Here is a 25104-nt window from a genome sequence, read left to right on the forward strand (position 1 = left end):
ATGGATATATGTTTTTAAATAATTGGTATTTCCCACAGTGACGCTTCCAGTTTACATAACAGAGAGAGAACATATTTCTGCCAAGTTCACATATGATTTCAATTAAACACATTTAAATAAATAAATAAAATAGTACCTGCCACGTTCCTGAGCTCCAATCTCTAAATGGAATTGTTGTGTGTCTCCATTTATTCACATGAAATCACTACTTCAAATAAAACAAACGATCCTGTTCTTTGGATGTAAAATATTCCATTACCTCATGCGGGTTCAAATGTGCACTACTATCTGGGCCCGGTCATTTGCATAGCACAACTGACACTACTGTTAATCCAAACCACTATGATACGTTTTGTACATAAGTGATCTTTTATTTTGTTATCCATAAAAAGGTCAAGATTCAGTCCCATGTATTAATTCCATTACATCATAGTCTCAGTTCAAAAAGCAACATAAAATTACAAATCATAATACAAAGAATAGAATAGGTAAGTACAGTAACCATACAGTATAAACAGTCCACTAGTATCGTTCAAGTAACCCCCCCCGCCTGACCCCAGGACAAAACTTAGCACACATTAGTTGGAATCAGCGATAAAAAATTCAAATAAATGTCCTTTTTTCTTTATTTTTTTTTCTCTTTTAAAGCGCTTCCAAGATCTAATGCCATTGGTTCACCTTTGCCCTCATATACTGTAGAATACATATTAGAGAGAACATCCCACCCCATCACTTGCTCTGCATAACACAATAGACATGCATACAGTTTTCACTGCTCAATTGCCCCTCCCCCCTCCCTTCCCTTTCAATAAACAATAAACATCAACCATAGTGGCGCATCAAAAACGGTTACATTTACACCCAAAAACCCATGCGAGATGGATCCCTGAAAACAAGACTTGTCCGGGAAGGAGCCTCTTAACTTCTAATGCTGAGAAAAATGTGGACAAAGTCTTCGAACACATGTGGCAGATCCCTGGTTTAAGGTGGTAACAGATCTCCGTGATTTCAAAAACACGCAAACCACGCTAAAGACGACGGATAAGATTCCCTGTTTGAAAGGATGACGCATCCGAGCAGCCCCGTCACAAATACAAAAGAAACAGAAACAAAAACAAAAACAAAAACAACGGCGCTCCGTCTCACGTGAAGGTGTACTAACTGGTCCTACAGGTTCTCTCCAACTGGCAGCCAAGTCACCTGGCCAACCCAAGACAACAACAACGCACAAACTTTACATCTTTACACCCTTGTTACAATAGTGCTCAACTTAAGACCTGCTTTTCTTCATGCTTTATCTGATACATATATATAATCGTCAATGTGTACATATACTGTAGGACAGTACATGAGTATGAGTGTTGCAGTGCAAAGGAGAATGTGTGCGTGTGTGTGCGTGTGTGTGCGCGCGCGCGCGCGTCTGTATTGAGTGTGTGTGGTGGAACCTGCCCCACACAAAGTGACACACGGCTTGGGTCAGACAGGAAGTAGTGGGCAGGCTGAAGGGAATCTGAAACTCACACCGGTAGAGCCAGACGCCAACACAGTGGAACCTCCAAAGTCCAACCCGCGTCAAAGTCCGCCCAATTCCATTGAAAAACAAACCACCCCCAAAAAAAACATATTTTTGAGGAAATAAATATAACTGAGATAATGCGGTTGCATGCATTTCTTACAACTGTGGCTGTGTTCACAATCAACCAGTCACATTTAAACTCGTATTGAAAAGGCGGTAGCACACACCTGCCACTATTTAACCCCTTCAGACCCGCACTTTTTTCTGCTGGACAATTTTTTAAAATTTGTGCTGATTTTGACTCTTTCCACGCATAACACGAGAAATTTTTTTGAGGGCTATCTCATGTTTTTGTTACAGTGGACGCCAGGATGGTATGGCAGTGACATGTTGTAAACATACCAAACATGAACATCCTTGCAAATCAACTTGCGATTGGTTAGCTGGGATCCAATCAGGAAGCATAAGTGTTGACATCATCCAAATTAAGCATTTTATGTCCACTGCAATCATCTATGGGTCTTGAAGGGGCTAAAGTACTTCTGAAATAACCCCGAATGAACTTCAGATGTTCTAGTAGGCTTTTCCCAGCCTTGGGCTTCCACTGCATCAGTTACTGTTCTTAAGTATCAGTCGAGAAAGTGTACAAAATAATTTCCAAGACATTATATACATCATGGAACACAGTGAACAAAGTCATCAAGAGGAGAAAATATGGAACAACGGTGAAGTTATCAGATTCCCGTCTTCTTTATATGGATGCTTTGGAGCTGGTTTTTGCTCACTAATTCAATGGTATTTGTTTTATACAAAATATCAGTTAAGTATTAGCAACAAAACACACACACACACACACACACACACACACACACACACACACACACACACACACACACACACACACACACACACATCAGGCTCCTGCTAGCGCACCCAAAAAAAGTCATTTTAAAAAAGTCATAAAAAGCCTACTAGAACATCCAAACATGATTTGGGGTTAACCGACAGGAAATTTAAATTGAAATGCTGGCAACTCCCAATGAACACAAGTGTAAACGTGATTTCTGCACGATAACATCCCGTTCACAGTTATAAGAGGGTGTGAAGAATTTTGCTACCACTTTCTTAGTTGTACCCCATTCAGTGTACACTTTACTAATGGTAGGGACAAAAGTTTCAAACTTATTTTGATCTTGGTCAAACTGGGACTTGAAGAGGGGTGTGTAGACTTTTTATAACCCCTGTAATGTATCCATTTGGCATTTGTGTTCCTTGAAATTTGCAGTCGACAGCCAATATTACGCTAACAGTGAAAATCTGCGAGCGATTTGACGCTCTCCCTTAAAATTGCCAAAAGATGCCACCAGATGGCGGCAAAGCACTACATGAAGCTCCTCAATCCACTTCAACGTAGTATTTTGGCACCAAGATGCCACATGATGTCATTGAAGCAACACTTTTCTTTTTTTTTAGCGTTCTTTGGCCCTTGAATGTGAACACGCCGTGAAATTTATTACCTAAGGGCAACTTTAGGCGATTATGTTCAACATTGGAGGTTCCACTGTCGTCCTGAGTTTGAACATGCGCATGATATGAGCTCAAATGTTCTTTAGCTTTGCGCTAAACGATAGAAGCTTGACCTTTAATGGCTCCCGTCTACTATACATGCTCACCTTAAAAGGGGAAGTCAACCGTCAACATTTCTTGACAATAATATTATATTGACCTCACTAGTCTACACAAGACATTCTGATTAATATTACATTAGTGGAATATGAGTTAAGTCGCAAAATCCAACCATTTTTATCCATCTCAGGGGGCGGCCATTTTGCCACTGGCTGTCGACTGAAGATTACATCACAGTTAATCAGGGCTCCGGCAACGACCAATCACAGCTCATCTGTTTTCTGAAGCTCAGCTGTGATTGGTTGTTACCTGAGACCTGAGCAACTGTGATGTCATTTTCACTCAACAGTAAGTGACAAAATGGCCGCCTACTGATATTGATAAAAACTCATGTAGTATTAACCAGAATACTGTATTTAGACTATTGGGGCTACATAAAAACAAATTGTCACGCTTTATTTGGGGGGTGGGGGGGGGGGCTGACTTCCCCTTTAACGGGTTGGAGCCAATTTTCAAACAAACATGAGAACTGCTAAAACATCCACATACATGATGATGACATGTATGACAGAAACACAACCTCTCAAACATTCCAGCCAGCTAAGACGGGGACCAATCACAATCGTGTCAGGAGGAGCAGCTAAGAGTTTAAAGGCAAAAGCTACGGCACTGCCAGGTAACAGGAAGGAAATGGCCAGGTTTTTGTTTTTTCCCGGGGGGGTGCAGTATGGTTAAGTGGTGCTTAACCATCTCACCCCACCAACCCCCCGCCCCCGAGCGAGTTATTATCTGCCAGTCAGTTGGATGTCCACTGACAGATAAACAAAGTGGAGGTCTGACCAGTATTGTCATCCACTAAAAAGCTGGTCAAACTGTGGAGGTATTCTTCATACAAACACACACAAAACAAGCACACACAAATAAGACAAAAAAAAACATCAATATTGTTAAGTCACTAGAAAGTTTTCCCTCACTTGCCACTAGCCAAGTCAGAAGGTCGTCCTTCATTTTGTTTCCTCAGAGCTGCCTCTCACACACACGCACGCACACGACCGTGATAAGAATATTAATCCAAGATTTGACATCCTGGACATCAATCATTCACTTTTAAATGACATCTGTGTGCCTTTTTGAACCAAACACATAGTTGTTACTTTTTTTTTTGTTGGTAGAAGAAAGCTTTCAATTGTATTCATTTTCAAATTCTCAGTAGAACTCCGCCCACTGTATAAACATACTACACTACAGATAAATACACGTTATAACTTCTTTTTTTTTTTTTTAAAGCTCAAATCTTATACGGACTGTTAATTGAATGCAATCGTTTGAAAAAGTAACAAGTCGTTTAAAAGACACACAGACGGTGCACGTTCACCATCTCACAAACACGCACACACCCTGGCAGCTGCAGCGAGGCCGTTGTTGTTGCGTTCTCAGGCGTGCTGCGCCGCCAGGTCCTGGTTGATGAAGCGCCGTAGCCGCTCAAGGTATTGACTGTAAAGCTCAATGTCGTTGTGACCGGCGCCCTCCACCCACAGGGGCTCCACGGCCTTGGGGCAGCGCTCGAAAAGGGCCAGGCCGTGGGAGAAGTCGATGACCTCGTCCTCGGTGCCGTGGATGATGAGCACTGGAGACGGGATCTTTGACACCTTCTCGATGCTGCAGGCGGGGAAAAAGCAATTAAAGGTTGATTTGAGCTCATTCTGGTCGCGACTCATTGGGGAAGCACATTGAGAAACATATGCTGCATTATACGCTGCCGGCAAGACAGAAATATACGACTTGCAGGTCCAAATTTTAATGTTCCAAAACTACCACAATAAGGTGTTTTGTTTCTGTTAATAAATTATTTTACACACAGGGATGCTCAAAAACAATAGATTTGACCAAATATGTAAACACAGTAAATATCATCACGGTCCTGTGAAAAACACTCTTTTCTTTTTTAACGTTTATGGGATGAAACTGAACGCAGACATCCCAAAAATATTTATTGTTTTTAATGGACATAAGCATTTTTCACAGGACAGCCACAATTTTCTCACATTTTTGTCGTCGTCCATGAAAGCAGATCATCTTTGTGTTTATTCAAAATAAAACATTAGCAAACATCTACTTTATTTTGGAATATTTTCTGCATTGTCAATTTGAAATAATTTTAATTGACCAATTTGTGATTTATGAGGTTTCGGCGCAACGCCAGCAATATGCACAACAAACTGATGACCAACTACTTTTGAAATCAGAGGCCAGTAAAAACTTTTTGTGCTAATATTATCACATTTATTTTAAATGGGAGATTGGTAAAAAAAAACGTTTTGCAATAGCTTAACGTTTTCAAACATGACAATTTGCAATTTCTGTAATCAAGCAAGAAACACATGATGAGACCTGTAACATAAATCCAAGTGTGGGGCTTTTGCCTTCTTTTATTTTTTTCCCTGAATGTGGCCCTTGGATGAAAGGCTTTGGACAGCCTTGGTTTTTGTTATTTTTGGATCAAATCGTCTGACCTTTGCAAACATACCTTACTAAGTACAGTATTTCTCAGAGGGTTATTTTTACCCTTCATTAATATCAGACCATAGAACTTTAATGTTATAGATTTTGTTTTCACATGAGGAAGGTTACACAGACCATTACTTTTGACAAAGGAGTGTCTGATGCTGCTGGTATTTAAAACGTGTTATTGACCTTCCACCAATAGACTAAACATGTGTGCATATCAAACAAAACAGACCAACTTGGCAAACCGGTCCGGATTATTTTACTTTGTCTTATAATCACTACACTATTTTATGGATCCTAAATATTTTCCACACAATATCTCCACAACCTTTCCAGGTTTTTCATGACCGTAGGAACCCTGAAATATAGACCGATTCAATACCGATCCGACCCATACTAAATTGGCTTTGCACTAGTCCCCCAATTAATATTCAATATATATCCACAAAAAAAACTCAAATGCTTTTAGATGTTCTTTAATTAATGTCTTCAAAATAATTTTTTAACATTTATTGGAGTATGATTTTCATTTAATATTTTCAATACATGTATTGAATGAATTTAATCATTACTTAAGTGACGGTACACTCTTATTTTCTTACATTCAAGCAGTGTTAATGTTTCAACTGTGCATAATGTGGCCACGGCTCGTCTGATTCCAAGCGCTTCTGTTTAAAAAATTAGTTTGATGCGGCCAAGGCTCCTGCGCCACTTGCTTCTGTCTACACACTGTCTTTCATGTCTGCACGTAAAGAAATATTCATAGGCTACATGCTTTTTTGCTCTTCAGTTTAAGAAAATCACCAAATGCCACCTTTATGTACCAAATTCCATTAAAACAGGCATAATTAAATTACATTATTCTTTGTCTCGCCCGCCTTGGCAAACTCTGTTGCCGCAAATGCTGATGATGATGGTGATGATACTTTAAAACGCTCAAAGAAAAAGTAAAAAAGTAAATGTATGCTGCACTGTGTATCATTTTGACTTTTAATGTACCTTTATCTTTATTTTTTTAAATTGCAGGGAGAAAAAACAACAACAAATGATCATGTTTCCTTTTTCATCTAACAAGCTCAGTTCAAATTGGCGACAGAAAAGAAAAAGCTTACTTGGGGAAGGCGTCGAAGCAGTAGGTTTTCTTGGTGTCGGGGAAGGCCACCCTCATGCCGGAGGTGAGAGGAGAGTGAAGCACGACGGCAGCACACTCGAAGCGTGACGCCAAGTCCACCGTGGGCACCGTGCCGATGCTTTGCCCGTATAAGATGATGTTCTCAGGGCTGATGCCGTACCTGAGGCAGATGGCAGAATTTGATAAACGTTTCAGAGGAAAATGTCACATTTCACAATCTTTTGCAGAGTTTGTGACGTAATTAACAGCGCTCAAATCAGCTTATAAGACTATTACAAATGAACAACAAGTCATACATATGCAATTTGGAATTTAACCAAAACTATTGAGAGAAATATGCCTCTAAAGTTGCACAGAAAAAAAATAGTTCCAAATGTATTTCGGTGCTTTTCTGCTATCAAACGTCGATCGTACGCCGACAGGAACGTCTGGCCTCGGCCATCTTACCGAGAGCGCAAGGCATGCCACGCGGCATCAATGTCAGCGTAAAGGTTCTTCTCTGACGGCTTGCCGGTGCTAACCCCGTAGCCTGAGTAATCGTATGAGAATATATTGCAGTTGATGCGCGTGCCCAAGCCGATGTAGAAGCTGCTCATCTGGCCGAGGTCGACAGCGTTGCCATGTGAAAACAACACGGTGAACCTGAGAGGCAAAAAGGAGGGAAATTAAGCAAGGACAACCCAAAAGAGTTACCAGAATCACATATACAACTGTATACCTGGCATTCGGGGCACAGCGTATGTACATGCATCCAACTTTGTTCCCTCGGCTGGACCTGGTCAGGAACACATCGGTCACATCCAGCTCTCTCTGAGAATACTGAAACTCCGCTCGCTCCGTGAGATGCAGCTTCCACCTGCTCTCACATCCAGTCCCAACCCCAGAACTACCACCTCCTCCTGCCCCACTGGTGCCTCCACCACCTCCTCTGTCACCACCACTACCCGCACCCAACCGTGATCGTAGCCCGGGAGCGCCGAGAGAAGGGAGGGTGCTCCCAGTACTGGAACCGGATGCACTTCCAGCTCCAGACGCAGGATCTGGGTCAGGGAGGAGTGCGTATGTGGGCTCTGGTGGGAGGAAAGCTAATTTGGCTGCAATGCGACTGGGGCAAGGAGGGCAGCAGAACAGGCAGCATAGCTCTCGTATGGACAGACCATTCATCTTCTGCTAGACCAAAGGGGAACAAACAGAAGCAGCACATTGCATTTCTATTAACAGGGATGTGATTTGACCAAAGTGAAATTATCTGAAAATTTAGCCGGGGGTGTGGGGGCCGCGGGCACTCAGCTAGGTCCAGAGCTCATGGGTTTTCCGTGTTTTTAAGTACTTTCAATGCACTCAGATGACAAAGAAATAGACAAAACAGCAGCATAAATTTTCAATGTATATTGAACTATCCCATATAAAATTGCAGTTTTAGTCAACTCAAAATCAGTCACATTCAAAAACATTGGACTGCCTTTGTTTTTAAAAACTATGACTGAGAATATCATCATATATATATTTACCATGCAATAAATCATTTAATCAATCATTCTTAATTTAATACATAATGCATAACAAAAACATAAAATACCTCATGCAGCAAGCTCTGGTAAAAACACAATCATGCATTCGTCGAATGCATGATTGACTAAGATCATCTCTGTAACTGCATACATCAAGACAGTCAACATATTGAAACCTGAAAAGTGCAAACATGCAGCATTCATTTGAGTTTGTGTCAATGATTAACCATGTTAAATATTTATGGCCATTTTTATTACGTTATAATATTTTCGAAAATTTGATTTCGATTAATTTGAAAAGTTTACCACCGACCTCAAAATTCACGACTCTATCAGCAACTGGTACAGGTTGTTGGGGTGGATCACGTCTCTCTATTACCGCTTCTGATTGTGATGTCAATAAGGGATGGAGGCCGTAAAGTTTTGGAGTTTTCGTTTGGGCACCGAAACTTCCAGCGATGGAGTAATTTGTTGTTCTTGACTGGAGTTCTTTCACGTGTTTTTTGCTCTTTGCGTGACTTTCAAGAGCTTTGAAACCTCTCCCACCATAGTCAATGGTATCACGGCACCAAATGCAAATCGCTTTCGCGGCACGATCGATCTTCCGAATAAAGTCACTGAACAAATTCGTCACAGTCTTCTTTCCAACATTTGTAGATATATCCTTCTCTAACCAGTCCCATCGAAACTTGTTTTTTACGATCTTGTCAATTTCCTTAACTCGCGGAGCATCTTTGCGTTCGATCACGGACATCTTTCTTTAAACACCCGGCAAAAACGTCTGAGAAATGAACAATGGCATACTCCTATGCCTTTATAACAAGCGCGTTTATTGGTCAACAAACAATGGCATTCGCCTATGCCTTTATAACAAGCGCGTTTATTGGTCAACACGGAGACTTCAGCCAATCGCAAGATCAGTTTCATTTCAGTTACGGAAACACTAAAATGGAACACTGTTGAGACGAAATCGGATTTTTTACCACTTCAAAAATTGTAACATTTTATTTTTGGAGATAAAAAAAGCGGAATTCCGCGAATTTGCGGAAAAATCACATCCCTGTATTAATAATGTGCATGCTACAATCTCAAATGCAAAGATGCAAACAACACCTGTCTGGTTCGCTCTTCATGAAGTCCAATATTTACTTCTTTTTTTTTGTGGAACATAACCTCAGTTGGGGGTTTTTGTGACACCCTAAGATGGCAAAAAGCCCTGCCTAATGGGAAAGTCGTCATTGGTATAAAACGAGCATTGTTGAAGTGACACATCTGAACCGAGACTAAGATTTTGGTAATACGTGGATGAGCTAAGTTTAGCATGGGTTCTTAATGGACGTAATGAATAGTTTTTGCAGAATGAGCATATACACGTTCACTTCTGATGCTTTTTTTTTTTTTTTTTTTTTAATCAAATTATCTTAAAGCCGTTTAGCTTTAAGGGCAATGCTGGAAAAAATAATCAACTCTTTTGGGATCATAGTTTATGGTAGAAGCAATTAATTACAATTTACGGAACCACTGGGAAGCACTACATAATATTCCTCCATGACTTTACCTGGATTCTAAAGTCCCTGGGTCTTGGACTGGACTGGCACACAATGGTGCCAAGATCTTATGCTGTAGTCACTTAGCCAGATGGACCTTTAAAATAAACAAAATATTAAATATCACCACTCATTTTACAAATTATACCAAATTGACAAGTATTGCAACAACAAAAATAAGAGGGGAAACAATCATAACCACACGATACACTGCACAGAACATTTAGTAGGGTGAAAAAAGGTCGAAATCAAATATTTCAGACATGATCAGATGGCCTAGATGTGTTTATCACTGCTGATATCTGTGACTAATAATGGTACATGAGCTCCAGGACCGTCAGCCGAGACAGATATGCTAATTTATCATATGCGATCACCTCTAACGCTTGCCTTGTTTTTTTGGCATATAGCTTTCTTTTCATAGCTATGCACAGTAAACGCGCTTAAGCGCATGACGTTTGGACGTGAATCCTATTGTGCGGGTTGATGCCGGGATACTGTCTAAATATATATAAGTAAATCAAACAGCTATCGTTAGCAAGGCAACTAGCCAGACAGAGACAGCTAGCGTTAAGAGCTAGCCTGTTAGCATCCGAGCTAGCTACTTACCAATTCACGGTACGTTGTCAGAAGGCTGCTGTGGTCCTATTTGTACGCACAAGCAGCACAACACTTCGACAGTCTTCTTTGTGTCTTGACATGGATGGTTTTACTCAAATATACTGACGGCTCTTTTTGGTGGTTATCAGGATTAAATATATGGCTACGAGATTTTTTTTCCTCGAGCACTGTACAATTAAATCCGGAAGTGACGTCAGGGAATTGAGTCTTGTCTGGAAAATAACTTTATTGCATCGCGCTTGTGAACAATCAAACACAAACGCGTTGCAATTTCATAGATTATATTATCCGTCCATCCATCTTCATATTCTATTCTATTCTATTCTATTCTATTCTATTCTATTATATTATATTATATTATATTATATGAATTTATAAAATGTATTGTATTATATTGTAGTTTTCAATCAAGGAACGCAAGAGCAGATTTTTTTTGTGAAGAAAATAGTTTAAATTTGTCATATCACACGGACCAATTCTAAATCACGTGCGCGGGAGAGAGAGAGAGAGAGAGAGAGAGAGAGAGAGAGAGAGAGAGAGAGAGAGAGAGAGAGAGAGAGCACCACTTGGCTTAGGGGGGTCTTCCATTGATCATTGATCCACTGCAGGACTGTTCTGTGTGTGTGCTTGTGTGTGTGTTCGTGGTGGGTGTAAATTATGGCCTGCTCTGCATTGGACATTTCACCTCGCCACTGTAAATTAAAAAAGGACGATTACATTTAGCTGATCTGCACGTCCAAGCAAGTGTAGACCATTGTGGCAGCTCGGTCCCCTTGCAGATAATTCAACGCAGGCTGCAGGACTTGAGACATAAAAACGGACTACAGGGAGGGAACATCCTAATTTGATTGCGAAGTCTTTCTCCCGTGGAAGGATTAAAAAAAAAAAAAAAAAAAACTCAAACTAGGCGTTTTGGAGTCGCTAGTTTGGCTACACGGTGATGCTCCGGCGAGGCGCAGCAACAGAAGAGGGAAGAGACAGGTGAGGTGCGGCTGTTGAGCTGCGTTTCTTTTTTTTCTTTTCTTTTAATAGCGGCTCCCACCTTTTCTCCCCAGAACCCAAGAGAAGCGAACGGAGAGAGGGTGAGTGGGCGACTGGCACCTGCTCCACCTGACCCATCTGGTGCGGTGAGTGTGCCAAGTGGAGCGAATGAGAGGCGCAAATGTGCTGCGTGGATGGCATGAGCTGGCACTGTACATTCTTCATGTGCGACGTACCGCTGCTGCATTAGTGGGTTCGCCACTAGAGATCCACTTGGCACCATCTGAACTGCTCTTTGTGTCTACCGCAAGTTCCTTTTTTTATTTATTGAGATTTGCATGTTGTGCACTGCTGCATTATTGATTATATTCTTTAACATGTTGCATAGCTCTGGGTGTAAAGTACAGTAATGATTCATGCACTTCCTTGCATTAAAACGCTGCAGTGTAAGTATTTCATTGCAAAGCTTGACATTTTGGTTGTTTAGAGCACAGGTCGTGATCACCACGGGGGTATCTATTGCTTTTAGAAGGGTCCCCAGGGCATATTCATGATATGAGTTAGTGGTTGCTGATAATAACCATAGTAAAGGTCAGATTTGATTATTTAGACGCTAGGAGTTAATTGATTGCAAATGTCTATCTTGTGATGCTTGGTATGCATTGAAAATATCAAAATATAGCCTACATTAAAAAAGTTTTGATATGAAATGATCGTCTGATAATAATAATTTGACGCTTCCATGGTAATTTTGAGAAAACTAATGGAAATGGGGGAATCCTTTGTCCAGGTCATGTAAATTATACAAAACCTTCACACCCAATTCCTCCATCGTGACATGCTCACTCATTGCTGCCCTTTAAGCTCTTACTGTATGACTTAGTATAGCTGCAGGATTATTTATTGTTTGTAGCTTTCATCATTAAAGCCAAAACCAATTAATTTATCCACCGTTGTGGTTTATGTTTCTCGTCTGAGTTGAAAGGTGAAAACAAAAGGTTAGAGACCAAATTAATAAGGGTAAACGAACAGGCATGCACCGCAGAGTGGCCGTAGGAGAGAGTAATTAAGTCAGATTGCAATCTGTCACAAGGGACGGGACAAGAGCGATAGAGAGAAATGATAGCGGCGGGTGAACAAGCGTTGAGGGAAAGGGGCAGCAGACAGCAGTCAGTATACGAGTGTGAATGGTCTCCCTGTTAGCATTGACGCTCACACAGACGGCCATACAGCGGCCGCGTGAGCAGGTGCGGAGCCCCAGCACACTGCAGCAAGCTCGGACAACAACAGGTGCAGCCTCAGCCTCCATTTGGAAGGCGGTTTTGCGGCGATGACCTGACTCATGGCCCACATAATAATAGAAAACCAAGCAAGGGGAACACCATTAATCTGCATGTACAATAAAGCATGCAAAGGGCAGCCTGCAGTAATTAAATTATGAAATGAACAAGATCTCTGCAAAGGCTTAAACAACTGTTAAATGCCAACCTGAGGTCAAGTTATAGCCAAATTCAGGGAAACCATGTGACAAAATGCTACAGAGTCAAAACAGATAAGAGGATTATTTGATGACATTTCACTAATAAAAGTTAAATGGATCTGTATTAAAATTGATACCGTACATACAAAGCCTAGCCACAAGGTTGCCCACAAAAATACCAAATGCATCTAACATAATCGAGCTGATAGACCTAAACCCATAAAAACAACCTCCTAAGTGGAGCCAACTACTCGACAAACAAAGTGGGAACTATTTGAAGCAATAAAGCGTAGCTGTCTGCACGTAAAAGCTATCTAAGGGAGCCTTTTGGGCGTCCACAGGGACACTTAATGAGCTCTATTGATCACATAGGACCCTGTTCAATCACACATACTAAGCCACAAAAGGAGCATCTCAAGCACGGAAAAATAGATTGGATGGCAGCATAATATAGCTGTCCACTTAGAGACTAAATCAGCGGCAGATTAGCATGGGGTGCTTCACGAGGAGCATGTTTTGTGATTTTCTCTGCGATGATGTTTAGATGAGATGTTGAGTGGAGAAATTTAAGAGTTTCTCCATTCTTGTCGCCAAGTAGATACTTTAAGCAATTGCCTGCAAATAGCCTCTTCTACCTTTAGTACACCGAGAGGAACATTGACTGAATTCGCCACTCGTACTGGTTTAACCGCTGCCGTTCTTAGATTCATCCGCTGTTGAACCTAGAGCTACTTATTGCTAAATCAGGCGGGAATCAGAATTGACTCATTTTTCAGTCATTGCTACCAAAACAACATCTGACATTAAAAGTCCCAGTTGCTATACATTTGACGTGTTGTCTATTCCAGTCGTTGCAGGACTAGCTTGCAAACTAACAAACTTCTCTTGGCCAGCAGACTCTGACAGAGCACATCTGTAGTGTCGTACACTCGCTTGGGAATTTAAATAACGACCAGCAGTCCTGTATATTGTGGCGTCCAGGGAAGTCCCATTTGCATAACTAGCTAGCTAACTCCACACTGGGCCCATGGGACATCATGTTGGATGCCCATACGCGTCAATGGGTGCCATTTTAGTGCCCCAAAATACCTGCAACACTGAAATGGTAAAAAACAAAAAACTAACAACAACAAAAATATTTAAACGCTACATTTCCGCAATTCAGTACTACTCAGTTCTAAATCGTTGCACATTGTCAGCAAGGTTCTTCAAACATGTAAATTAAAGTAGAAACAAGATTCTGAATTAATTTTACAGGGTTTTTAATGACATTTCTCTCATGCTTGCGTCGCTCTGCAAAGTACAATATTACCTCTGCCAACCACAAAATTGCGCGAGGTACTGTTTGTTTAATCTGTAAAGTGGGGTACATACATAGCGACAATGGGTCCTCCCCTTGCAATTAAATCCAGTGGCCAAATCTCAGATGTCTCTGAAATATTAACTTGAGTGATTACCCTGTGGAGTGGGTTTAGACAGATCATTACTTCCAGATCTGCTGCATGGTCAACAATTGTAAATGTTTAATATGGTTAGTATTTACGATCGCAAATCCTCGTGTGTAGTCAACAGTTTTGTGATTGTGACGTGAAATGGATTAATAGACAATTAGAAAGCATATAATTATTATTATAACTTCACCGCAATACAAATGACAAGAAGAGTTTACAAATGTAATGTAGTTACAACGTAAGCTAACATTTAGCCTAGCTAGTTGTCTTTCTTCTTCTACTACCTATGACTACTGCAGCAAAGTGGAGACAGTGTTAGTCATTACTTTGGATTGGCTGACCAGAGTCATGTGACAGCTTCAAGTCTATTTGACCAACCAAAACAAATAGATGGCAAAATCAATAACAGAGAGATAAAATAAAAATAAAAAAAATAGTGAGAAAAATGTTACTCAGTCTTCTTCTTAATGCTGGGCATTTTTTTTCTCTTTTCCTACATGCTGTAACATGTTGTAAACTTACCAAACTTATATGTAACATTAACATGAATCTACTTGCGATTGTGATTGGTTAGCTAGGATCTAATCATGAACCAGAAGTTTTGACATCATCCAAATGATGCGCTTTTATTGGTTTAGACACGAAAACATGTCATGTCCACTGCAATCATCTTTGGGTCCGAAGGGATTTAAGCGAGTCTGATAAGTTCAACGTATCCAGAAGGTTACTAAAATAATTATAACAAAGGTAATGCGTTATTAGCTACTTGTGTTTGTCGTCATGTCGTCTCAAAATGAATGTGACGATGATGAAGCTGCTGTGATCCTGGATACTTAATCATCGGCTGATCTAGTTTCACACCCGTTCAGCATGTATCCATTTGGTGGGCTCCTATGGACCAAGTTCAAGACTTAAAAATTGAGTGTTGAAGTCTACACCCCTCAGGCCAAAATATCAGAAGAACACAGCTGCACTACACAGGGTCTTAGGAGAGCGGACCTCAAGGGTTCCATTCTGTAGAATAGTGAGGGCCAAGGGGCGGGAGTCATACCGGCATACTTTGGAGCCTCGTCCTAAGGCGAGTATTCAAAATAAACCCTCCCATGCAAAACCTTCCCTGCGATGAGGAATGATGCCTTTTGGCCTTTTGGGGCCTTTTATGGCATTCTTGCAGATGTTTCAATAGGAAAGCAGAATAATAATGGCGGCCGCACTGCCTGGAGAGTTTTATATGCAGACACGGTTGTCCGCAGGGCTTCTTTCCTGTGTTTGGGTGGTCGGAATCCGGCAATGAGCTGCACTTATACAGCACCTTTTGGCACCCAATACTGTTGCATCATTCATCTCTCTACTCTAACATGCATACATTGTGATAACTAAACCAGCTCATTCACAGATTCCTTTTCATCCCTCCTCTGAACCACCTGAGCCCCGCCACCCTTGTGGATTGAGTCACAGCATTAGCCACGTAAGAATGCCTTGCAGTTGTTTTCGATGCGGGACTCTCCCGTATACTTTACAGCGGCCATGCATCTTTTCTTTTACGACTCGCTGTCCTCATTGATTCTTCCCCTGAGGTGCAGCCTCCTTCTTTTTTTTTTCATCTCCGTGCACGTATCCCCAGCACATGCTATTACGGCTTACCACTTGTGCTCGTTTTTCTTCCTGTTTATCACCATAACTTTATCACGCACATACACACAAACAGCAATGAACGCGTTTTATAAAGGCTTTATTACGTTACGTTATTAGTTTTTGTTTAATGTTAATTTTACTCACATTCATACCCATTCATCCTTCCATTTTGTGTACTGCTTATTATCCTCATTAAGGCTGTGGGTGAGCTGGATCCTATACCAGCTGACTTTGACTGTGAGCCAGGATATACTGTACCAACGCTAAATAAAGGAAAGTCGGGACACTCTTTGAAGTGACCACGCTGCTCTGTCATTGGCTAAATCAGCATCATGTGATTACGGATGCCGTGTTGTGGGAACACTCAAAAGACAGCAATCTCTCAAGAACCAGCTAATTGCTTATTGGCTAAACTCTATACAATATTAAATAAACTGAAATTCCTTGAGGTTTGGTAGGGACAAGCTGCCAGTTAGTAAATGCAAAAAAAAAAAAAAAGAGCAATGATGATGACATTACCGAATGAACAATACTGAGCTCTTTTTGAGATAAATAAATAAAATAAAAGTAAATGCAATCATACAGACTCTTCTGGTACTGTGTGAAAACCAGACACTTACAAGAGATAATGCCCTAAAAATGAACAGTCATTTGTCTTTTAATTTGAAAAGGATTATAATATTTCAATAGGCTTGTCAAATACTGTTCCAGGATCCAGACAAAAGGAACAAAAGACGTATTCTACACTTAGCCCTGAGAAAGCGGGACAGAGAGCGCTTGCAGAAAGTGCACGTCGACATATTTTATTTGAGTCAACAGGGCCGTCACTATAGATTTTTGAAAAGAGGGGTACAGGGGGGGGGGGGGGCAGAAAATGGGTGAGCTACCATTATTGTGGGAGCAAGTGCATTGTGGAAGCCGTTTTAATGATTTAATAATTTTAATAGTTAGGGTTTTGTGGTGATGGTGGCAAACATGGAGAAGGCAAGGCAGCATGAATCTAAAGAATATACTGAAAATTCAAATATAACCTAATTAACAAAGTCCCAAATATCACGCTTCAAAGTAGCAAAGAAACATAAGGACCCGAGACAAAACAAACAACAAATTAAAGACAAACAAATTGATGAGACTACGAGGCACACCTGAGCCAGTCACGAGTAGCTGGAGAGAGCTGATTGGTAGAAACAAGGAACAGTGGTGAGAAGAACAGCTGGTGACAAAAATCTAACATGAAACAAAACACATTCAAAACAATGCGAAAATACACAAACACACATGACAGTATTTTTGCCTTAAAGCAGAAGCCAAGCCCAAAAAATTCTTTACAATAATATATTCTAAGGGGCCCAACTAGTCTACTCTAGACTTATTAATATTGTGTTGTTGGAATAAGAATTAATGGAATACTTCACCTCTTGAACCATTTTCAGCAGTGAGAAGATAATATTTTGTCTATATGTAATAATCTCATTATTTTTCATGTACAATTAATACTTTTAAAAACACATTTTGCCACTCGCTGTCGACTGAAGATGACATCACCTGTGCTGAGGAAACAGGTAACGACCAATCATGGCTCAGTTTGTTGGCCAAACCCAGAAAACAGGTGAGCCGTGATTGGTCGTTACCTATTTCACTGCAAAAACTAAAATCTTAAGTAAGATATAATTTCTTACATTTAACCTAAATTAGCTTATTTTGCTCTGACAAGCTATTTTTACTTAAAATAAGATTGTCAGACAAGATCATTGTGAATATAGTTTAATCAATATTATTATTATTTATTTAGTCAATATTACTTGTTTTTAATCTAAAAATACTATTTTCAAGACCGCTGTGGTTTTCATAATCTTACAGGTAAATTTCATTAAAATTTTCTTGTTCTGTTGGCAGATAATTTTGCTTATTTGAAGTAATAGTTTTCTTATTTTACTTTTTTTTTTTTCTTAAAATTTCTACGGTCCTTTTTGCAGTGCGCTGTAATTTTAATATTGTTTTTTAAATATATATATATATATACATAATTTCTGTGAATGTGTGTGAGACTTGTACAAAGTTTTGTGTCAGCTCTTTGCATGCAGCCAATCCTCTTATTGCATGGAAATTGGGTGGGGCGTGATCTTCCAGCTGCTTCGTCTTTGAAAACAAACAGGTTGTCTAATCCGTCACCTCCCGTGATCTCATAAAATTCCCGCCTTTGCAAAAAGCGAAAATGACAATACACCTTTGGGTTGTATTTTTTGTTAACTCAATCTACAGCCGCAGACAAATAAAACAAGCAATAACCAAAGTAACCTTTCCTCAAATGGCACAGAAGAAGCACTTGACTTCTTACCTTTGTGCACAAAATTAATGGCGCTGCTTCTCAGTCTTCGTCTCTAAACTTGCCGTGTTTTGATGCTTTTTGTTTTCCAACAAATACAGCAAGAGCTTCAGCCAAAGGCATGCTTTAGCTACGGCGGCTTAGCCGGAGACATTTGGAAGACTTTTTAGTGGGAGATAAATGCGCATCCAAGTCCTTTGTCTCACGGCTGTACTCGAGATACTTTCATAGCTCGACTGAATCTTTGTTGTGGCTAATCGCTCGCCTTCATCCAGTCCAAACAAACTTTGTTTTTTTAATAATGGCTTTCCAGACATGAATTCATACCTGCGATGAGGGGGGAAGCTGCAGTCGATAGTACAAGCAATTGTTATTTTTTTTTTTATCTGCTCTGCAAAGACCACCTATTGTGAGCTCTGATCCTCTTAACAGGCTTCTGTCAAAAGAGCTAAATGTACCCGTATTGGTGATCCCTGCCCACGCAGAACAAGATGTCAGGAATATGAGCAACCTTACTGCCTGGGATTCAATTTACATCATGCACAATGGTTGCCATGTTAACTCGTCTTATTAAGCAAAGCGTCTAGAGGAGTAGAAATAGCACATCTCAATCTAATGAAGCGGTCTTATTTTTATTATGCTTAGCACAAACTGAAATAATAGGCCTATTGTGTTACATGATGTTATCTTCATCGTGGTTCTACATGGCTGGAGCGTGCATGCGCCTGACTCTGTGTTCATGACCGCGTGTGTGTGCGCTGCATACTCATGTGCTGGCCTCCAGCTCCGGGCTGTGCAGTGAATGTATATGCGCTTACTGCAGTCAAACTCCAGTTAGTAACATTTGCCCTTGCTGCAGCGTGGATGGACACGCACCAGCGTCTGTGCGCGTATGCACACACGTGGCGTTATATTATTGGCCATGAAGTTGTCGTGTATTTTTTATTTTTTTTTGACAGCTATTTACTAGTTGCTGCTTGCTTGGTCCCTCCATTTTGGAGCTGTGCATTTATCACAGCCGTCCGTTATCATATAAGCCGCTAACTCACTGCAGCCAACGATTGCAGCGTGTCTGCTGCTAGCAGCAATTTGGCTTTAGGCGGAAGGGCCCGATTGGAGGAGAAGTCTGAGGGGAGACGGAGCTCTCGCTGGCTAGACTCCAGCTCTGTCCATCCTGTTTTAATTACCTACGGCACCCACCCTCGGGAATATCTCTTTTCCTACAGCTCCCATCCTTTTTCATCTCTTTCTTTTACCTCCTTCACTCACCATCACTAATTTGCTCTCCTTTCCCTCACTTTCCTTTATCAGCCACACACAAAACAGGCGAGCCCGCAGCTGCGTCAAAGTCCCGCACAGGGTTAACCTTTGCATTAGCATATAAATGACCCTGTAGATTGAATAGCATTTTAGGATATTTAACAGCAAAAGACAGATTATCTTCTGTGTGATTAGAGCTGCACTGAGGAGACAGGCAGCCACTTCAGGGAATATCGCCTTCAACTTGATAAGATAAAGACTTGACACAGTGTTCCCATTGCTGGAAAGCGGGCAATTGTTTGTCTGTCTGTCTGTCTGTCTGTCTGTCTGTGTGTGTGTGTGTGCGTGTGTGTGTGTGTGCAGGCTTTCTATTATATTTGTAAATGAGTGCATGTGATCCGGTCTGGGAACAGAAATAAATATGCATGCGTCCTCTTTCTTGTCTTTCAACGATCCGGTTGGATGTGATGTGGGCGCTGCTGGCATTGTCGCATTCCAGGGGGGGGATATTTGAAACTGCGCTTATACCTTCCTGCCCAGTCATACTATTGCACATGCGACAATCAACGATCCTATTTCATCCAAATAGATCGTCTGTTGTCATGACATCATGGTGCTATAAGGATAAGAAATTATAGTAGTTTATATGCCTTGAGGCTATTTCATCAGGTATATTTGCACAATCTAATGGGATCAAGGACTGGAACTGTGTCAGAACTGAATGTTATTATGAGAATTTTGATACTGCTCTTGTATTGGATCTCATTATATTGTGCAGATGTGCCCAATGAAATGATCAGTTAGTGCACTGTAGTGTACGCATGCTGTGGTGGTGCTTGCAGTTAGTGTGGGACCCAATGGGCCAACCGCTACTTACCTTCCACAGCTGTTGGGTGTCGATGAGGCCCGTGATTCAGGCTCCCGCCGCTTGTCTCCCTCTGCCTTGCTCTCAGTATTTTTTACTAGCTCATCCTGCTAGCCGCTCTTGTTAGCCGCTCCAGCAAGTTCTTACTAGACACTTTTGCTCATCGCTCGAGTTAGCTCCTGCTCAATCACTTCAAATAATAATTGATTGTAATTTGTGGTAGCCTTGCTAAATGGGGTTTCTTTGAGGCACCGCAGTGCTCGTGCTTCAGAATTGTTACATTCTATTAGTTCACCACTAGGGATGTAACGATCACAATATATCGTCGTTGTCATGTCACAATATTAAAAGCAGCACATCTGTTAAAAAAAAGTCGGGTTGATTTCCATTTGTGTAGTTCTAGCACCCTCGGGTGGCTACTTTTTTAGTGCAGTTTAATTTTCATAAGGCATGTTTTGGCCCTTCTATGTTTAAAATCCACGCTAATGGTCGGATGGGGAACGTAATATGCTTGTGAACAAAGTCAATATGTGTAGGAACTCAATGTGTGCTTGCATTAAGTAAGTGCCTCATTAATTACTCAGTACTTGAGTACCTGTAGCCACCCCCCTATATATATATATATATATATATATATATATATATATATATATATATATATATATATATATATATATATATATATATATAATGTTTGATTAATAAGATGTATGCACATTTAGTTTATTATAAGACGCAATTTAACATTTTATCCTTTGAGCTTTTGTTTTGAAAGGATGATTGGCCAAGTGTGTACCACAGAAAAATAATCCCCCTTGGCTGAAAAAGAGACGGGACTTTGAAAATAAAACTAGAGAAAACGTTCGGTGCTGTAGCGCTTGATGGTTGAATGTTAACTCTGTTAAGAGCAATAAAGTACAAGCTCATTCCACACCCTAAAGTGTCCGATGAGTGGCGTAACAGTAACAGTACTCACTCATCCCTAAAATATATTATACGTGTTTGAAAATGAGTGCTGAAAATTTATTTAAAAAAAATACTGAACTATGTAGTACTGAATTGTGGAGGTCAAACTGTTTTACATCCTTTCAGTTTTCCTCTTATTTTTTTTTTTAGCTGTGACTAATGCACAAGTCCTCCCCTTGACTACAATACAGTATGCAGTTAACATTTGTACAATATTTGCTTTTTAAAGCATGAATCTTGTAATATATAAGAGCAGCGTTCTCATGCACATATTGGTTGTGTGGCCGAATGATTTTTTTTTTCTCACATAATGGTCATCTGGAGTGTTACTAGTGTATTTATTGCGTCTGTGGTCAGACAATACTACACTTAGAAAGTATTTCTGGATTCTATGAATTGCTACATTTTCTGTATGCTACTGTACATTAGTGTTCAGTCAAAGACTGTTGCAAGTTCGTTAATGAAACCATCTTGCTAGCGGGATGCAGTTCTGTGAAGGTGACCCACTTCTCCCAGTTTAGCCCATGTCTGTGTTTCTACCCTCAGGCCATTTTACTTTATTCAGGGATTTAACCTGCTTACTGTCCTTTAGGATGGGGTATGATCCAAGTCAAGATTAAATAGATAGATAGATAGATATTTTCTTGAACTTGGCTGTTTGTTTATCCGATGTTGCTTTAGTTATAATATAATTATGTAATGAAAAGACTTCCAGTCAAAGACATTTTGCTCTTAATGTGTGCTATCTGCTGTTTTCTTTTATATACTGTATGTTGGATACACTGATGTCAAATCATCTGTAATGATAATGCCAATGTGTTGATGTGAAGACAACACATCCTCAACCCATCCCCCTTCTGGTTGAAAAGTGGGGACCCCCACCACCTCATGGCATTTGCTCTCATATGGATGTGCGCCCGCATTTGAGTGCGCACATAGGCGTAGATATGCATTGTGCATGTGTATGAGAGTGAACCTACATCTTTGCTTTTACATCTCCTGTAACAGCGCTACCAAGCTTTGCTATCGGTTGCTACGGTAACAAAGGCAGGAGTGAAGTGGCTGCAGCACCAGAGACGGTGGAAAGGAGAGGTTTTGCCTGTAGAGCTAATCATAACCTCAGATTGAATGCAACAAAAGAAAACACGTTTGGAATGAATGTCATCACGAGGGACACATACTGGAAGCTTCTGGCACAAAAAAAGTCCCTTTATTCGGTATGCCTGCAACATTGTATCCAATACATGGCGTTTAAACGATATAAATGCTCATTTTATTGACATGTGAGCTTTATCAAATGGTGAAGTTAAACAGTGATCCATCCATTATTATGCTGTTCATAATCACAGGTAACGTGAAGTCTATCCTCACTGAATTGGGATGGAAGTTGTGGTACCCTTTGACCTGGTCACCAGTCAATCACAGGGCACATTAGCAATCATTTTCACACAATTAAATAAAATGTGATGCAGTGGGAAATTTCACCCCGAAATGACCATTGTTCTACAAGTGTTCAAGTTACTGACCTAAGAGAGTATACTCAATTAAAAATATCATTTTCTTTACATTACAAGTGTGATTTTTTTATTTTAAAAAAACACACAATTTCCCTATAAATATTGTGTGACGGGGTAGTTGGATTTAGCTTGACGGACTTTATGTTAGGTGGGCGACCAGAAACACTGGTGCAGGACAGATGGTGGCAAGTGAGGCGAGACGTGTGCACCCACTTCAGGACTTGGGGACGAACATTGTCTGGGACAAACAAGGTTCTTGGTGACCCACCTCTTGGATTCGGTTGTCTTTGGGCGTTCCTGACCACTGCCTCAATCCCCAGCTCCACAGATTCCACGAAGCAGGTTGGGGGGAGGATCGGTTCTGGATCCTCTGTCATCAGTGGCGGAGAACTGGCAGGACAGGGCGTTAGGCTTTGTGTTCTTCGACCCTGGGACATAGGACAAGGTAAAGCGGAAATGGGCAAAAAAAAGGGACCATCTGGCTTGCCTGGGGTTCTTGTGGTCTGTCCACACCACAAACGGCTGTTCCGTCCCCTCCAGAAAGTGGCGCCACTCCTCCAGGCCAACTTGACTGCCAAGAGCTCCCGGTCACCAATGCTGTAATTTCGTTCTGTGGGAGAGCGTTTGCGGGAGAAGTAGGCGGAGTGGTGCACCGTTCCATCCTTGGTAAGCCGCTGCGAAAGCACAGTCCCAACTCCTGTCTCCGATGCATCTACCTCCACTATGAACTGCTGTGAATGGTCAGGGTGGATGAGAACTGGGGCAGACGTGAAGCGGTGCTTGAGGTCGTAAAATGCAGAGTCAGCTTCTCACGACCAAAGGAAAGGGACGGCAGTAAAGGTGAGGGCCATGAGGGGGGCTGCGATGCGGCTGTAGGGTTTTACGAATCTCTGATAAAAGTTAGCAAAGCCCAGGAAACGCTGCAGCTGCCTTGACCACTCTGAGACAGCGGTCACCTTGGCTGGATCCATGCGTAACCGTGGAATTCGCATTTTTCAGCTTTGACAAAGAGCCTGTTCTCCAGGAGCCAATGGAGGACCAGTCACACACATGCCTCACATGCTCAGAAGGCAGGCTCCAGGAGCCAATGGAGGACCAGTCACACACATGCCTCACATGCTCAGAAGGTGACCCAGAGAAAATCAGGATGTCGTTGACGTAGACAAAGACGAAGTTGTTGATTATGTGCTGGAAGAAACCGTTGACCAGCGCCTGGAATACTGCGGGGGTGTTGGTTAGTCCAAAAGGTATGACGAAGATACTCGTAGTGACCTAAGGGGTTGTTGAAAGCCATCTTCCACTCGTCGCCCTCCCTGATGCGGACTAGATGGTATGGAGCCTGGAGAAGATACACGCCTCATGGAGAGGGGTGAACGCAGAGTTGATGAGAGGGATGGAGTACTTGTTCTTAACGCTGATGTCATTAAGGCCCCGGTAGTTGATACATGGTCTCAAGGTCTTGTCTTTCTTTCCCACGAAGAAGAAACCAGCACCAACCGGGGAGGAAGAAGGGTGGATAATACCGGCGGCCAGGGACTCTGAGATATACTTCTCCATTGTTTCTCTTTCTAGCCGTGAGAAGTTGTTGAGCCGATCCTTGGGAAGTGTGGCGCCGGGCAACAGGTCAATGGCGCAGTCTTAGGGCCGGCGGGGTGGCAAAGCAGCTGCACAATCCTTGGAGAAGACCTGACCGAGGTCGTGGTAACAAGCAGGGACAGAAGTGAGGTTTGGAAGATCCGGCTGCATAACTCAAGGGGCTCGGACTCGTTGGTCTCGGACCGACTGTAAACAGTGCTGGTGGCAGAAGGTACTCCAGGCAGTGAGCTTAGGAGTGGTCCAGTCTATTTTATTTTATTTTATTAAAGCCACGGTAACCCTAGGACTAGGGGTGATTAGGGACACTCGAAAACAAACAAACTGATCTCCTCGCAGTGGTTATCTGAGAGACGGAGCGAAATGGGTGTGGTCTGCTGTGTGACCTGAAACAGCAACTGGCCATTAAGCGCAGTGGTTTTGAAAGGGGTTGGCAATGCGCGAATCTCCTTCCCCAGGTTGTGATCGATAAAGCTCTCATCTGCTCCACAATCATTCAATGTGGACATGAATCTGGGCTGGTATTTATAGAACAACGTGGCTGAGAGCTGCAGTTGGCGCAAGGAGGA

The 25104-nt window shown here is 41.5% G+C and overlaps 2 protein-coding genes across 4 annotated transcripts in view; one reads left to right on the forward strand and one right to left on the reverse strand.

The window, feature by feature from the left end:
- Window positions 1–346: 346 nt before the first annotated feature.
- On the reverse strand, window positions 347–10652 carry LOC147180982 (alpha/beta hydrolase domain-containing protein 17A-like). Its single transcript, XM_086075931.1, has 6 exons — window positions 10450–10652; window positions 9852–9937; window positions 7501–7949; window positions 7230–7424; window positions 6763–6942; window positions 347–4801 (listed from the first exon to the last, which is right to left on the reverse strand). Exons 3-6 carry the CDS (start codon window positions 7944–7946, stop codon window positions 4576–4578), a joined length of 1047 nt encoding a protein of 348 aa, XP_085932057.1. The 5' UTR covers window positions 7947–7949; window positions 9852–9937; window positions 10450–10652; the 3' UTR covers window positions 347–4575.
- A 366-nt stretch (window positions 10653–11018) lies between these two features.
- The window catches only part of LOC147180983 (semaphorin-6B-like), a 47633-nt gene continuing 33547 nt past the window's right edge, over window positions 11019–25104 (forward strand). For 2 of the 3 annotated variants that reach the window (XM_086075981.1, XM_086075999.1), the window contains exons 1-2: window positions 11019–11442; window positions 11517–11588. The gene's annotated coding sequence lies outside the window, so the exon portion shown is untranslated. Of the gene's footprint in view, window positions 11443–11516; window positions 11589–15322; window positions 15842–25104 lie in introns of those variants that run through there. The other variant, XM_086076009.1, reaches the window with a different exon arrangement.

The sequence above is a fragment of the Leptonotus elevatus genome, chromosome 1, assembly GCF_054856555.1.
Source record: "Leptonotus elevatus isolate MCC_2025b chromosome 1, RoL_Lele_1.0, whole genome shotgun sequence".
Lineage (NCBI taxonomy): Eukaryota > Metazoa > Chordata > Actinopteri > Syngnathiformes > Syngnathidae > Leptonotus > Leptonotus elevatus.

Bases quoted from the DNA above. Each gene is read 5' to 3' on its own strand.
- LOC147180982 (XM_086075931.1), bottom strand. From the start codon at position 7,946: ATGAATGGTCTGTCCATACGAGAGCTATGCTGCCTGTTCTGCTGCCCT. The intron at 7,425-7,500 runs GTATACAGTTGT...TTTGCCTCTCAG, and splicing joins CGCTGTGCCCCGAATGCCAG to GTTCACCGTGTTGTTTTCAC. The intron at 6,943-7,229 runs GTAAGATGGCCG...CATCTGCCTCAG, and splicing joins TGGCATGCCTTGCGCTCTCG to GTACGGCATCAGCCCTGAGA.